This window comes from Lathamus discolor, chromosome 1, assembly GCF_037157495.1.
Source record: "Lathamus discolor isolate bLatDis1 chromosome 1, bLatDis1.hap1, whole genome shotgun sequence".
Taxonomy (NCBI): Eukaryota; Metazoa; Chordata; class Aves; order Psittaciformes; family Psittacidae; genus Lathamus; species Lathamus discolor.
Genome location: NC_088884.1, coordinates 27,735,870 through 27,751,772, shown reverse-complemented (window position 1 = coordinate 27,751,772; position 15,903 = coordinate 27,735,870). Strand labels below are relative to the sequence as shown.

Here is a 15,903-nt window from a genome sequence, read left to right as displayed (position 1 = left end):
TTCCAGCCTCCAAACTGCAGGTCAGTTGCTCTAAGGTCCAGGGATGTTGAGGCAGGGTTAGTGCAGGAAGTGGCAGAGCGAGGGGAGGCTGCACTGCTCTGCAGCAGCAGCTGAGCCAGCTGGATTAGCTCTTGGCGTATCAAGTGATAACAAACACAAAGCAATGAAGTGGAGACTGTTACTGTCTTCAGATTTTCCTTTGTGCAATTCCATCTGCTGAGTCTTGCTCTTAGATAGCCAGCGGACTCCTGCACGAAGTGTGTGTCTGAGGGCTCTGGCTGTCCTGAAGTGAGGAGGGTCGCTGGGCAGCAAGCTCTTCGGGTTTCTCCGGTGGGCTTGATCTGACAACGCGTTACCCCCTCCTGCGGGCGGAGCCGGGCTGCCCACCACTGAAGGGTGGAACAGACACCGTGACTGCCTCCCAGGTCGCGCTTCCGTACGGGACCAGCCGATGCTGCATTAAGCGCCCGCCGCCGGAACCCCGAGCTCCTCAGCGCCACCCGCCGGCGCCGTTGGCCGCCGCCCCGCCCCTCCCCTCAGCGGCCGCCGGAAGCGGAGGTCGGCGGGCGGAAGCGGCGGTGCGATGCTGGCGGGGGCGCGCCGCGTGGCCTGCGCCGTGTCCGGCGGGGTGGACAGCGCCGTGGCCGCGCTGCTGCTGCGCCGCCGAGGTGCGCGAGGGGCGGCGGGGCCGGGCGCGGCGCTGCGCTGAGCTCCGGCGGGCCGAGTCCCAGCGGCGCTCCCCGCCCTCGGCCGCGTCCTCCGGCGGGTTTGACGCCCCGCCTCGGGGCGGCCGGAGCCAGCCGGGAAGGGGGATCGGGACACTCGGGGCTCTGAAGTACCTCCGCGTTCGGCTGGCTTCATGCTGGCTGTTAGCTGCAGGACCGAAAATAGCCGTGCGGTATCCGAACAGTAACGCTTAGCAGGGTATCTGTTTGACACGGCACTACTCGCGCCTTCTGAAGAAAGCAGTTACTCGAGCGAGGCTTAACCGCGGTTTTGGGTCTAGGCAGTTAGAAGTACATTTTTAAAGTCATTCTTGCCTTCATTTCGTAGGCTACCAGGTGACAGGCGTCTTTATGAAGAACTGGGACCCGCTGGATGAGCAAGGAGCTTGCTCCGTTGACAGAGATTGTGAAGATGCTTACCGCGTTTGTCAGAAGCTGGATATTCCTTTCCACCAGGTTTCCTACGTGAAAGAATACTGGAATGAAGTATTCAGGTACAAACACGTTTAAAATGGGGGATCTTTCAGTGTATTGGTGTAGTAGTGTTACTGTGGGGAGGCAGGGTGGACACATACGGGGCAGTGACAGTTTACTGCAGTGCTAAGTGAGTGCTAAGAGAAACTACTGAAGCCTGTTAAATAACACAGGCATTATTTTTGCTCTCATTCATATTCAAGATCAGAATTTCTGTGTTGGTCTTAATATGTTTGTTTTTAAAATTAATAGGATGCTTCTCTCTAGTTGTTACAAGTTGTAGCAATTACTTTGTTCCAGCTTATTTCTGCTGCTGCCCACAACTGGCCCAACTTTACTGCAGCTTCATAAGAAAGTAGTAAATGGGGTGCTATTGTTGTCTGGGTGTAGTTCATGTGGTACATTTTACATTAGCAGGTACTGAATCCAGTTTATGACAAAGTGATCATGAACTAGCCTTGCTTCTTTAAGCTTCTAAAAGATTTGAAACTGCACTCTGAAGAGGGTGTTTGGATTTTCTGTGGATTTGTTCCACTTTAAGGAGAGAAAGTTCTACTTAGGAAAAGCCAAGTTTTTCTTGTAGGCAGGAGAAGGGAAGTTTATCCTTTATGCACGCAACATAAGTGCACAAAAGTTGTTCACTGATCTTCATTGCCCCCCTTTAAGTAGTGCTGTTGTTACCTTGTCTCAGAAGAAACCTAGTCATGCTACTTCATGTTGAAATGAGATCGAGTTGAGCACTAAACTTTTGCACGGTCAGTGAAGGAAAGAGCCCTGTTCTGAGAAAGTTAACGCCATGCTTCCGCTCTGGTGTGAGAGTGTATAAATGATACCAAAGCTCCTGAGGGGTGTCTTTAAATGATAGTGAAGCAAAGATCATAGAAGATCAGCTTTTCTTTTGCTTCTCATCATTTATTAGTACAGTGTTCCCAAAGTGTCTGTGGCAGGTTATTTGGTTTGTTTGGAATCCTGTTTTTGTTACTGTCATCACTGACCTGGGATTTACTCTTCCTCTGGATCTCTCTTTAGAGGGTTATTCATCAGAAACACCTTTTATCAAGAGAACTATCCAGGTCTTGTCTTGCCTGTGGTTTGTACACAGCCTGTTTCAAATCCTTACATCAGAGGGAGGTTCAGCAGGCATCCTTCACTGCCTTTCCTCCAGTTCTGTACTTTACTTGAAGTTCTGAACTGATGTGAGTCTGTCTTTATGCTGAATCTTTTCTAAGGCTTCCAGTGTACTCTTGCAGTAATTACAAAGAAGAATTGTGTTATCCTAAGAGTACAGTGCTGAGTCAGCAAGGGGGAGGCAGCTCTGGGTAGACCTAGGTGATTTAATTCTTAGTACGAACTGTTGAATTCAAAACTGTTAAAAAGGAGCTAGACAAAATTAAATATACATTGCTTTATTTTCTATTTATGAATGTAATGAATCACATGGTGAAGAAGAAGCGACTGCTTCTGTTTCAGATGTTGAAAAGTAAAACCAAATAATAGGGTTGCTGGTGTACTTTTAAATCCAGCCTGTGCCCACTCAGTTCCTCTTGACTTCAGTTGCTACTGAAGACAAGCTAAATAATGCAGTGATCAGGCCTTTTGGTATCTCAGTCAGTCCTGTATGCTGGTTTACTCTCACTAGTTATTATATTAATGTTTTCAAGCAAATTATTGCTAAGCACTTTAATTATGTGACAGTGTAAAACTACAACATGGCTTTGAGAAACTTCTTGAATTTCTTGAAGAAATAAGACGGGGAAAAAATGCCATATAAAATGAACTCCCATGACTGTTTATGGTGGCATTATTGCAGGTTAAGTTGTTGTCTGTACTGAGACACAGTAACCCCTGGTGTGTGCTCTGCTGCACTGTCACTTGGAAAAATGAAGCAGTGTGGTTTAATTCTGAGGAGACAAGTGGGATGTGTGCCGAGGGCAGCCATGTCTCCCCTAAGGGAGCATTAAGTTAATAAAACACATTTACAAGACTGTGAGAGATCATTTGACCATGTCCTCAGTGCACTTTGGTGAAAGTCTTCCAAGCATTGTCTTTTACAGGTTAACATCCAATGGGTATTTTATTTCTAACATAACATGCTCAGTATGCCTAAGTCTTGAGTTCTCATGTTTAAACAGATCTTTCAGTCTCGGATAGTATTATGCTGTGTTAATAATGGCAATATACGTTTGAATCTTTATTTTACAGTGACCTCTTAAAAGAGTATGAATTGGGAAGGACTCCTAATCCTGATATTGTGTGTAACAAGCACATCAAATTCAACTACTTTCTTCATTATGCTATGGATAACCTTGGTAAGGCATTTTCAAGTGTGTCAGTAAAGAGTGTGTGCTGTGGAAATACTTAAAGGATACAAACTCTTGAAAAGATGGGGGAAAACCTGAGTTCATATGCATGCTTAATTCACCTATCTCTGTGGCAGTATTTCAGTATTTGCAAAGTTTTTTAAGTTCGCCTTTACATGTAGAATCATAGAACAGTTCAGCTTGGAAAGGATGTTTGAATGTCATCTAGTCCAGCCCCCCTGCTGTGGGCAGGGACACCTCCCACTAGAGCAGGTTGCTCATAAGTTGGGACAAATTTACTTTGGGGATATACATTGACCTGACCATTAAGTTTTACATTCTTAGGTGGTCTTTCAAGCACAAAAGCACAAGTGCTGGCATGCTCATGAATAGTTCACATTGTTTGAATAGCAGGAGTGTGATTATTGTCAGTGTAACACTTCTCTACAGGTTTTGTTCTATCACTGCTTTCTGCTTTTATTACTGGATGTTTATAATCCTGTTTTAAACTGAATTTCAAGTATGTGCATTGATGTTTTTTTCTTGATAGGAGCAGATGCAATTGCTACTGGGCATTATGCTAGGACCTCACTAGAGGACGAAGAGGTATTTCAACAGAAACATACGAAAAGACCACAAAGGCTTTTCAGAAACCGTTTTGAAGTTAGAAACAGTAAGTGGATTCTTCATTTCTTATTTCATCCCAGAATTTTAAACTCTTGTTTGGTGTCACAGTATCAGGGAAGTTTGTTACCTTACACACAATGATTACCATTAAAAACCCAGCCTTTATAGAAGGTTGATAGTGCAAAACAGAAGATTTACATTACTGAAAATTACCCTGACCAGTCAAGTATTACATTTTCTGTTTTAAGAGTTCTAATCCAGGTGCAGAGGGAAGAATAAGCATTTCATAATGAACTTTCTGGAGGAGCTGTAATGTGGATTAAGGAGACAGGGCCATCTTCTGTTCCCCCAGAGAAGTATTTCAAGAAATCTTTATCTAGTATTTTCATGACTTACATAAAATTTTCTTTTTTTAATGTTTCATCTACTTTAGAGAATGTGTTCTTTTGCTATTCAGTATAGGTAGAACTCATTATGGGGATATGCTTAAGTGGAATTTTAGAATCAAGGCTTTGAAACATTAAAATTAATAATATATACTTTTATACAGTAATTGGACTGTATATTGTTTTACTGGAAAAAATCAGGTTCTTACTTAGTAATTCACCTGTTCTGCCTTATTTCTCTGTTCTCCTATAAGCAGCTTGGTTTTCCTAGGTAGATCAAGGCTCTGCCTGCACTGCAGTTGAAAAGTGCAAGTGCAGCATGGGCAGACATTTTTAAGGCTACTATTCTCAGGTCAGCAAAGGTGCTAGTAGCAGTAGTGCAGGTTTTTCTCTTTAATAATCTGCCTGTGGCTGTACATAATCAGAGGCTGATTTCGGCACCACAGTGGTTCTCCTGTTATCAGTACGAAAGCCATCTTGATGGGTGTTGTTTTGGGTGTGTCTCTGCATGGCACTAGCAGAGGTTGGATGGCAATGTAGAGATTTCCCAAATAGCTCTGCAGTGGGCCATAATGCAGTAAAGTAACTCAGATGAAACTGGTGTATATGATGAGAAGCATGTTATAGCCAAAGGGAAAGAAACTTGCAAGCACCCGGTATGCAAAGCTGCCACAGAGATGTTTTTGTGTTGTAGCTTCCCCTTTTTTGATTTGGACTTAAGGGGTTGGTTTGTTTCTTTGTTTTAATTTTATTTCTGGAAAGTTGAAATGGGCAGAGCAGAACAAATGGTCTGTACTTGTGGCAGACTGTGATTCACTGAGTTGTAGGGTTTTGTGATGTTCTAAACAGTCTTACTGCCCTTTACTGAGATTTTGTATTATTAGTTGTGACTGAACTATTGGCCTGTAGTTAATGTGTGAGTCAAGAAACACAGAAGTAGAGTTTGTACAACAGCAAAGTTATTAAGTCTTAAAGAGAGTGGACAGAACATGACTGAAAAACCATATCAATTTTATTCAATTGGGAGACTTTGTTTTTAACAAAAAAGTCAAACTTGCATCTCTGAGCGCTGGAATAACTGCTTATTGTTCAAATCACTGATTGACAGATAGATAATTTCAGGGCAAAACTGGATGTCTTTTTGAAGAACAGTATACTCTAAAATACTCAAATCTTCATCTCTCTTTCACATGAAATGGTTGGTTTTATTTTTCATATTGTTGATATCCTTGCCAATGACACATGCAGTATTATAATAGATGAGGTAGTGTAAGACTTTGTAGGATTCTGCACTGTACAAAATCAGAATCTTTCTGATTGTGGTGAGAAAATACCCAAACATTTTTAGTTAGATTTTGGAAAAAAAACCCTAAACCCACAAACAGGAATACTGTCTTTAACATGTATTTGGAAATAATAAAACTAAAATGTTGATTATCAAACAAAATACTAAAGGAAGTTGACCAGTTAAAGGGAATCCCCATTAATGTTGAGATGCTCTGTGTTCTGTACTTTGCAGCTGTGAAACTCCTTCAAGGGGCCGACCTCTTTAAGGACCAGACCTTCTTTCTAAGTCAGATCTCGCAGGATGCTTTGAAGAAAACCATTTTCCCTTTAGGGGATTTAACAAAAAGTTTTGTGAAGAAGATAGCAGCAGAACACGGCCTTCATCATGTGCTAAAGAAAAAAGAGGCATGGTAACACTTAAGCTCTTTTGATTTCTATTTCCTTCTAAAGTAGACTTTCCTGAACTATTTGAACCTTAAAACTGTGACAGCTTATCTGTTTCTGAGCACTGTAATAGAACAGGTTGGGAAGCAGTTTTATAGCTGTCTACTTGCTTAAAAGAACTTTGATGAGCTTGTGGTTAGTTGTGTGTTTAGCTTGCAGATTATTTGTCTGCCATTGTATCTCAGAAGAATTAAGATAAAGGTTAATGTGTTAGGATGCTGTGAGCCTTAAGGAAAGTATTGTCTATTACAGCAGGTTAGAAGCCTTTGGTCTTTATTTTCTGTAGCTGTTAAAGGCTTTCTAACTATAATTGCTTTTCAGTATGTCTTTATGAAACTGGTACTCAGCCTTGGTGAGGCCGCATCTGGAATATTGTGTCCAGTTCTGGGCCCCTCTGTTCAAGAAGGACAGGGAATTGCTTGAAGGAGTCCAGCGCAGAGCCACAAAGATGATTAAGGGAGTGGAACATCTCCCTTATGAGGAGAGGCTGAGGGAGCTGGGTCTCTTTAGCTTGGAGAAGAGGAGACTGAGGGGTGACCTCATCAATGTTTACAAATATGTAAAGGGTAGGTGTCAGGATGATGGAGCTAGGCTTTTTTCAGTGATATCCAGTGATAGGACAAGGGGCAATGGGTGTAAACTGGAGCATAGGAAGTTCCACGTTAACATCAGGAAGAACTTCTTTACTGTAAGAGTGACAGAGCACTGGAACAGGTTGCCCAGGGGGGTTGTGGAGTCTCCTACACTGGAGATATTCAAGGCCCGCCTGGACAAGTTCCTGTGTGATGTACTGTAGGTTACCCTGCTCTTGCAGGGGGGTTGGACTAGATGATCTTTTGAGGTCCCTTCCAACCCTTGGGATTCTGTGATTCTGTGGATGATGCTGTTTTCCACAGTTACTCTTTAAAAAACAAACAAAAAGTTCTGTTCTCTAAGAACTAACACTTGATGAGTTGATCCCAAAAAAATGTAATGCAGGCACCAATTGTATTGCTGATGCTGTCTTTGTCACTTTTAATACTCATATTCCTCCACTGTAAATGGGTGCCTGAAGAATGTAGGCAGTAACTGAAAAGGAAAGACTTGTTTGTTTTTGAAAGATGTTTTCAAGCGATACACCTTTACTGTGTAACTTGTATTATTTTTGTACTTTAATTTGCAAGAGCCTTCTGTTTTTAATATGCACACAGTATAGTTACCCAGGTTAATGTATTTACTTGTTGAACATGTTCTGTTTTCCATTATTTCTCTTTTGTGCTTATGGGTCTCACTTGATACTGTATAGAATTAGTTTACCTCTGTTGGAGCAGATGTTGTGGTTTGGTTTATTTTATGAGATGCCTGGCATAGTTTGGGATGTATGGGGAGGAGGATCCGTCTTGAGCAGATCATTAATAGACATTATTTCAAATGTTTTTCTCTGCTGTTATGGACTCAATGCCACATTTCCTTTTCAGAGTATGGGAGTATGTTTCATTGGTGAAAGAAACTTTGAAAATTTCCTTCTTGAGGTGAGCAATGTTAAATCCATGCCAATCTTTGCTCTGTTCTGGTTTTCAGTAGTAATTTATAACACTGTCTACAGAAAAATCTCTAACAGCTTTTGGCCCACACTAAGCCACAATGTCCAGTGTCCTTTTGCATCCCAAGCCTACCCAGAAGCAAATGCCAAGACCCTGTAGGAAGTACCTTTCACCTCCATCCCTGAACAGTCACTTACTATAGTGAAAGGAGTGTGTGAACTTGTAGTGCTGTGCTTGTGAGGCTCTTGAGTGGTTGAGAGGTGAGCGGGGCAGATGGCTGAATCCTGCTGTCCCCTGCCATGAGTAAGGATGAGGGGTGGGGTGAAGCCCAGAGTTACTGCTGATAGGGACTGCCCTTCCTTCTTCTCTGTCTAAAGCAGAATCAGGGAAGAGGCAGTAAGCTGCTTGGGTAGAGTTTGCTGCTTGAAAAGTTAGTTTCCAGCTTCAAGAGAATGTAGTGACAGAACCTGAAATACACTGATGGGGTTTTTTTGGGCCATCTTGTGACTTCTCTCTTCCTATTTGGTAGTATTTAGAACCTCAACCAGGTAACTTTGTTTCCATTGAAGATAAGAAGGTGATGGGAAAACACAAAGGTAATTGGCTAACCCACCTTAATAACTGCTTTTAGATAAATGGAACAGTGCTGCTTGTATTTTGAGGGACAAATTTTGTGAAATTCCAAACCTGTTTTTCCCAGTTTGAGAACTCTAATAGTTGTGGAAAACCTACTTCATACAATAGTAGAGCCTTAAACTACAACTGATTTTGACTGTGTTCCATGTTGCAAGAAAGTAATTGATAATTATAGGGTGACTCTGTTGATACTAAGTGGTGGTGAATTTAATACCAAGAGACCATTGTTCATTTAATTATTTCAGAATAACTGTGCTTCAGTTCCAGAATCTTTAGTACCTGAACTTTGCAGAACAAATACACCATGCACCTCAGTAATGCATAGCAGGGCATCACCAAACATGGGCAGCTTATGTTTTCCTTTTTTCTGTGTGTCCTTCCTTTACTCTCCTCAGTTCTGACAGAACTGAGTTCCTCTCACAAATAGTTTATGGGAGTAGAATGTTCTTCTAGCAGGTAAAAGTAAGGGAAACTGGTGAGACTAAGTAGTAATAAAACAACAAATTGAAGCTGAAATGTTTGTCTTTTGTAAACCTTAAGAATAGCACAATAGAGTTTGAAACAGATGAGTTTGAAACTGTGTGCTTCAGGTACATCTGACAACTTCGAAGTAGGTGTTCAGCTTGTAATTGACATACTTCTCTAAGACAACTTGGTTTGTTATTGTTCGTTTAGTGGTAAAGTTTTGGGGAAAGGATTTTAACGTATTTTTCTGAAGGTAAAAGAAAAAAAATTGCTTCCAGCATTACATTTTTATGTTTCTTTAGGTTGGTTCCTCTACACCATAGGCCAGAGGGCTAGACTAGCAGGCCTGAGGGATGCTTGGTTCGTTGTAGACAAAGATGTCAGCACTGGAGATGTCTTTGTGGTGAGTTAATTCATACTGCTATTGTGAATGACTAATGCAAGCATTTTGTGACTCCTTCTGTATGGAATGTGATTCTAACTTGGACAGAATTCTTGGCTTTCTTGGGGGAAGCAAGAACTAACTAGCGTAGCATCAGCAGCTTTGGAACATCTTGTCCAAACTGGCTTTTCTTGAGTAGAAAATTGGTTTAGAGTTTGGCATAGAACTTTTCCAGACAAAGGGCTGAAAAGAATCAGCCGATCTACTGAGCTCTCATTTTCTACTCTGAAACAGTTTATTGTAGTTATTGTGACACAGTGTATACACTGTGTATTATCTCAGTTTGCTATGTATTGCTACTTTCTTTTTCTAGTAAAAGAAATAGTAGCCAGTAATACAGTTTAATCATTTGAAAACTGAGGCAGAATACATATAATACTGCAAACAATTGTTGTGTTAATGACTAATCATATGAAATGACCGAGAGTTCTGCAGCTTGCAAGCATTGTTAATGTTTCTTGATGTTCGTGCAGTTGTTACTTAGTACTGATGTGGTTATAATGAGGTGGTCTGCTACTTCTTGATATGCCTGGGGGGAAAAAGTCATAATCGAAAGAGAGTTGAGAGGGAAAAGGCAGGACCACTAAGAAATTTTTTTTATGCCCTGCTGTAAGTTTGTGCTTGTGCAATGCCCTTGCTGGGGAGGTGTTGAGTTGAGAAATTAGAGAAGAGGAGAGGTAGCATCGTGTTGAAATGGGATAAGGAGGGCAGTACATGTCTGAACTCTGTCAGAAATATGATTGAAGGAAAAAGAATACAAGAAGCAACATGACTGAGATGTAGAAAACTGGCTATTCAGGCTTGCTTTAGCCTATTTAAATTAAAGGCTTCCACCTGGAAGCTGATTAAGGGCTAATAAATGCTTGCTTTCTTCCTTGTTTTGCCTTCATTTTGATTGGCTTGATGATTCTTCTATATTTCAAGCATTACAAGTTATGTGCTCTCTGTCAGAAACATCAGCATTAAATAAATATATTTTAAGGCACCATCAAGAGATCACCCTGCTCTGTACAGAGACCTGCTGCGGACAAACCGAGTGCACTGGATAGCAGAGGAGCCTCCTGCATTGCTGGTTAGAGAGAAGATGATGGACTGTCATCTCAGGTTTCGGCACCAGATGGCACTGGGTAATCAAACCTTGGTGTTCTGGGGTTTTTGGGAAACTGTGGTCATGTGTTCAGTGTAGTTTTGCAGAAATAGTTGAAATGTTTTGGCTTGCCTTTCTGTTTCTAGAGTGTCTTCATGAAACAGTTCTGGGTATAATATCTTGAATTTCATCTGTTTAACTTTTAATGTGAACATAAGGATTAACTGGCAGGTGTTTGGCCATTTTGTGCTCTAGTGCCGTGTGTGCTGACTCTAAACCAAGATGGAAGTGTGTGGGCGACACTAGTGAAGCCAGCAAGAGCTATCACACCTGGGCAGGTAAGTTATTAGAAGTTACTTTCTTTCCTATTTTGTGTGTTTTGGCATATCTGGCTAATAAAACAGTAGATGGAGCAAATTAATATATTTTCATGAGAGCAGTTAGCTCTATTTTGGCTATTCATCAACTGTTTTGAAGGAGGTTGTTTCTAGTATTAAATGCTCTGCTGTTATCCATATAATCTGAGAAACTGGTTTACAAGTTTAGAAGTAGATGAAAACATCTCCGGTAACAATTGCGTATGCAGAAATGAAATCTGTTGTGTTCGAGAAATAGATTTAAAAAGGCATTAGTTCTGTAACTGGCTGCTTAATACGGTTTTAGTGTTCAAATTTGATTAGTGAGGATCTGTGTCCGGTGAATTTCATTGTCCCAGACAGTACTGAGAAGAGGTATTGTGTAGTGATGCTTTCTAACACTGCTAATACCAGGATACTCCCATAACATTGTAAAGCAGTGGTTCTCAAGCATTTTCTGCATGCCCTCTCCTAGTGTATGTTCTACCCTCCCTCTCCCACCCCAAAACTTGGGAGCCTTTGGGACATATCAGGGGGGAAATTGAGAACATTTTGTAATGGAGAGAGGGATATACTTGAGAGAGGTGAGCTGTGAGCTGAGCTGAGGAGACTCAGCCAGAACTGATGATAGGCAGAAGAGGCCCCTGACTGCCAGGAGCTGCTGAGCCAGTAACCAGGCTATTTACTGCAAGGTAATGGGACAAATCCCAGATGTTTGTGCTCCTCCTCTCCTAAAATCCTCCTGAGCACATCAGGGAGCCCCAGTCACTTCCTTCTAGTAGTCCTTGGTCCACTTCCTGTTTTGAAAAGTGCCACTGTAGCCCGTGGAAGGTCAGGTGAAGATGCAGATGGTGTTACGTACATCATGCCCTTAGGGAAAGGAAGCTTTCCAGCACAATCCATTCCACCTCAGTAGCTGAAGAGTTTTGAGATAATCCTGTAGAAGTTCATGATGGAATTTCCACCACCATGTTTATATTTACAGTTGTGTAAGCCAGCAATCCTTACTGCCAACAAACACAATCACTGCCCAGCAGGCCTTGCACAGCCTAAAGTTGTTCACCATGCCATTTGCAGCTGCTGAAAAAGCTCTCCCTGTTTTTCTCCTAGTTTGCAGTGTTCTACAAGGGTGACGAGTGCTTGGGCAGTGGGAAGATCCTAAGGATGGGCCCATCGGTGTATACCATGCAACAGGGCAAAAACCGAGAAGAAGGTCCAAAGAAGGAAGAGATTGATAAGATAGAACCAGCAACGTAACACGTGGGTTTGTTTATTGAAGGACTTTGGAGAATTTGCTGCCTGGGCGTAATAAAACAAATAATCGCATTTTTTTGTTGATATGTATGTTCTTAAGGTCAGTTGACCATCAGCTCCCAGCTCTTGACTTTTAACACCGAACAGGCTTAAAACTAAAGCCAGTTTGGTACAATTTTACTGGTCTGAATGGTGATATTTATATTAATATGTATCAAGGGATCTCTTAAAGTTGTTCTGTAATGGTAGTTACACATACAAGAATTTTAATATAAAAATAATTTATGAAATCATAAATCTTATCTTTTAAAGTTTATATGAAATACTTTTCTTCTTACTTGAAGATACCTATCCCTAGGTGAAGTATGTATGTTGTTTTACAGTAATGTATGTGCTTTGAACTCTGGAAAAGGAATGAATGACATTTAAGTTGAACATTTTTAATGAAGTCCAAGCAACAGAGATTTTTCACTTTATATAGTTTTGTAAGAAATGCCTTGGATTCTTCGCTGTGTGAAGTGATGGTTTCAGATGTTTACCCAATCCAGAATTACAAATGAAGGGGCTTAAAACCAGTCTTGATTGTTGAAGTTTTTTTTCGTACAACTGACTGATTTTATGTAACTGATGAGGGCTCTTTGGTTTGTGTTCTGGAGAGGAGAATGCATTGTGGTGCTTCAGAAAGATACAAACTCATATGCATTTCCTCATTACCTAGCTAGCTTCATGAAGACCCATTAATAATTACATGTGGCCATGTGTCAGTATGGTGTGGTATTAGGAAGAAATTAATACCCCTGTCCAAATTATCTTGTTATCTGCATTATTCTCCAAATACCTTATTATTAATAAGGTTTGGGTGCAATAGTGAGAACACCCTAACCTTTAATGAAACTTTATTACAGCAAGTCAACAGAAATGCATTCCTGTCTTTCAGCATGGTAGTAGGAGGTAACTGTCCCTAAAGCACAGCACTGCAGGAGCAGGACTTTACAGAGGGGTGTGGAATTTTGATACTTGTATTCAGTTTGGGTGGTAGAAAAGCTGTACCATGAGTAGATCTTTCCAGAGATCTGAAGGCATGAGTTACATGGATGTCCTTTTCTGGTGTCTTAGTGTCTTCTAAGAATTCCTTTTATTTCTTCTGGTAAGAAAAGTAAAGGGCAATCTCTTCTTCGAAGCGTGCAATTAAAAGGCAGAGAAGATACTCTTCATTGTCTGCCTGCTAGTCTGGCAAAGTTAAAGACACAGTTCAGGGGGTCCTCTGGAAAAAAAAAACCAAACCTGGCCTGTTAAATCCTTACATACTTATTTGACGTTGCAGTAGATCTGATTGAGAGGGCAGAAAAGGCATCTTTTCTCACTGGTGCCAAAATCAGCTCAGTTTAGAAGTCTGTCTCTAAATGTCTATCCATACACAGGTTAACTGTAAAGACTATTCGTGTTTCACGTCATCTCCTGATTTGTGTTGGGTTAGTTGTGTTATGGGTCCTGGTCACGATTTTTATGTGGTTTTCCAAATGTTTTCAGTATCTTTCCTGAACCTTTTAGAGTTAATTCCTAAGGACTTAATGCTCCACATTGTCCTCATCTGAGTTTTCTAGTAAATGTCCCAATTAAAATCTTCACAAGTGTTTTGTGTTAAACTAGTGTGGTTTTTATTTTTACTTATGTTCAGCCTGGAGAAGAGAAGGCTGAGTGGAGACCTCAGAGCAGCCTTCCAGTATCTGAAGGGGGCCTGTAGGGATGCTGGGGAGGGACTCTTCGTCAGGGACTGTAGTGACAGGACAAGGGGTAATGGGTTAAAACTTAAACAGGGGAAGTTTAGATTGGATATAAGGAGGAAATTCTTTCCTGTTAGGGTGGTGAGGCACTGGAATGAGTTGCCCAGGGAGGTTGTGAATGCTCCATCCCTGGCGGTGTTCAAGGCCAGGTTGGACAGAGCCTTGGGCAAGATGGTTTAGTGTGAGGTGTCCCTGTCCATGGCAGGGGGGTTGGAACTAGATGATCTTAAGGCCCTTTCCAACCCTAACTATTGTATGATTCTATGATCTGTACAACTGGTTTCCACTGTTCTGGTTTGGTTTTAAACCCACTTGCTCTTAGACATCTTTTAAACCTGCTCCAAAAAAATTTTCTAGGCAATAAAGCTACTTGGTAAATCTGAGTAGACTTTGCTTTCAGAACAATAAAAATAATCCCTCAAAATTTTGCACAAATCTGCTAACTTTTTCCCAAGAAAATGCTCATCCTGCCCCATGGGCTTAGTAGTTACTTGTGGTTTCCTGGGTGTGAGCATTACTGCAGTGATGGGTGGAGCTGCTGGGTGGTTTGAGCTCTTGTTTCCCCACCTGGGAACTGCTGGCCATGAGCGCAGGGAGAAAGCACCTAACTCCAGGGGATGGCTCATTCCAGCAGGGATGTGTCTACCTGTGGCTTGAAAGCATTTCCTTAACTTGTGAAAAGGACTTCTTTAACCCTTCCTCAGCTGTTTTAAAACTGTTTTATCCCTTGGATAATGCACTGGCAGAATTTTGCTGTTGGATTGCTGGTGCAGTGCTGGTCGCATCCCAAGCCCAGGGGTCTCAGGGTGCTCGCTTGGCTAAGGCGCTGTCAGTGCACGAGTTGTAAGTGCTTTTAACATTGTTATGGTGAATTTAGGAGTTCTGGCAATGAGATCCCAGCTTTGCTGAGGGGAAGTTCAGCCAATGCTGCTTGTAGTGTAACTGGAGTGGGGCACGAGTATCTGCTACAGCTCCTGTAGGATGGAGCATTTTCAACAAACACTGTGCTTCCCTCTTTATTTCTCTTTAAGCATCCTTGATTGGATACAGCAGCAATCCAGGATGGCTAATGCAGAGAATTCATAAACTAACATGTTGCTCTTCAATGGAGACCCCTGTAGCAATGGTCTCAATTAACTTCTGAGGCTCAGGGGCTTTGGTTTTACCATCAAAGCGGAGCCTCATGGTTCTGCTGAAGAAAATTCATCTGAGTAAGAGGTGAGTACAGTCAGTGTTTGGTTAGTAGAATCTCCTTGTCTGAGAGGGATGGAGGTTTCTTCTTGGCTTTAGTGCAGCTCAGCCTCTTGCCATGATGGTGAGCGAATTTGGCACGATAAAGCAATTGCTGCTATTGCTCGCAGTGAATCTCACCATCCTGCTGGGAGCTAGGAATTAGTAGGCATTTGTGTAATTGAAATGGCATATAACTTCTTGCATGGGATGTTTTACAACAGGTTGCATATGTCCAGTCACATGAAGCTTGCATGTTTAAAGCAGCATTTCCAAATAGCCTGTACTGTTCAGCATGAGTAGTATGTTTCTCTTTCTATCCCAGGTGTTTCTCCTGGGTAAGGGTCTTAACTACTGACTTCCTGTCACATGCTCCTCTCACATGTAGGTTCTGTGGCAAGGGGAATTTTATTCCATCCTGTACAGGGCTCTCAGGGGAGTCTGGCAGAGCAGCCCGTAGAGGCACATTTCTACCGCTGGCCCTGGCTGTTACACTCAACATGAGCACCACCATCACTATTTCTGACTGTACGGAGGATGGTGGTGTCAGTAGCACCAGTCCCACCCAACTGGCGTGTTGAGAGTGGAGCCTGAATCCCATGTTCCGTTGTGGTCAAGGTTTGCAGAACCAGCATGAGATGCTTGTGGAAATGCATGGGAGCACATCTGTAACAGCTTGCTAATGGGGTGAAAGAGTGAGGTGAGAGCAGAGGTCGGTGCCTGGGGTCGGGCAGCCACGCTCCCCAAAGGGACCGTCACTGCCACCAGCTCTTATGCCACCTTCACCAAGGCAGGAATTTGGCCAGGCTTTGGCTGGAATTGGCTGGTGCGTGAATTGTCTTTTCTCTGCTGCACAAGGTTCCCATCAATGTGCTTGTTAAAA

At 42.1% G+C, this 15,903-nt stretch overlaps 1 protein-coding gene across 2 annotated transcripts; it reads left to right on the top strand.

Annotated features, from left to right (window-relative positions):
* The first annotated feature begins 551 nt into the window (after window positions 1-551).
* Window positions 552-13,652, top strand: TRMU (tRNA mitochondrial 2-thiouridylase). 2 transcript variants are annotated; one of them, XM_065665483.1, is made up of 11 exons: window positions 552-668; window positions 1,054-1,219; window positions 3,402-3,508; window positions 4,050-4,172; window positions 6,032-6,204; window positions 7,701-7,754; window positions 8,296-8,362; window positions 9,170-9,270; window positions 10,292-10,436; window positions 10,652-10,734; window positions 11,863-13,652. In XM_065665483.1, the coding sequence occupies exons 1-11, from the start codon at window positions 584-586 to the stop codon at window positions 12,007-12,009; spliced, it is 1,251 nt and encodes a 416-aa protein (XP_065521555.1). In that variant the 5' UTR covers window positions 552-583; the 3' UTR covers window positions 12,010-13,652. The 2 variants fall into 2 exon arrangements, with proteins under 2 accessions (XP_065521555.1, XP_065521564.1); XM_065665492.1 differs by lacking the exon at window positions 552-668 and adding an exon at window positions 726-924.
* The last annotated feature ends 2,251 nt before the right edge of the window (window positions 13,653-15,903 follow it).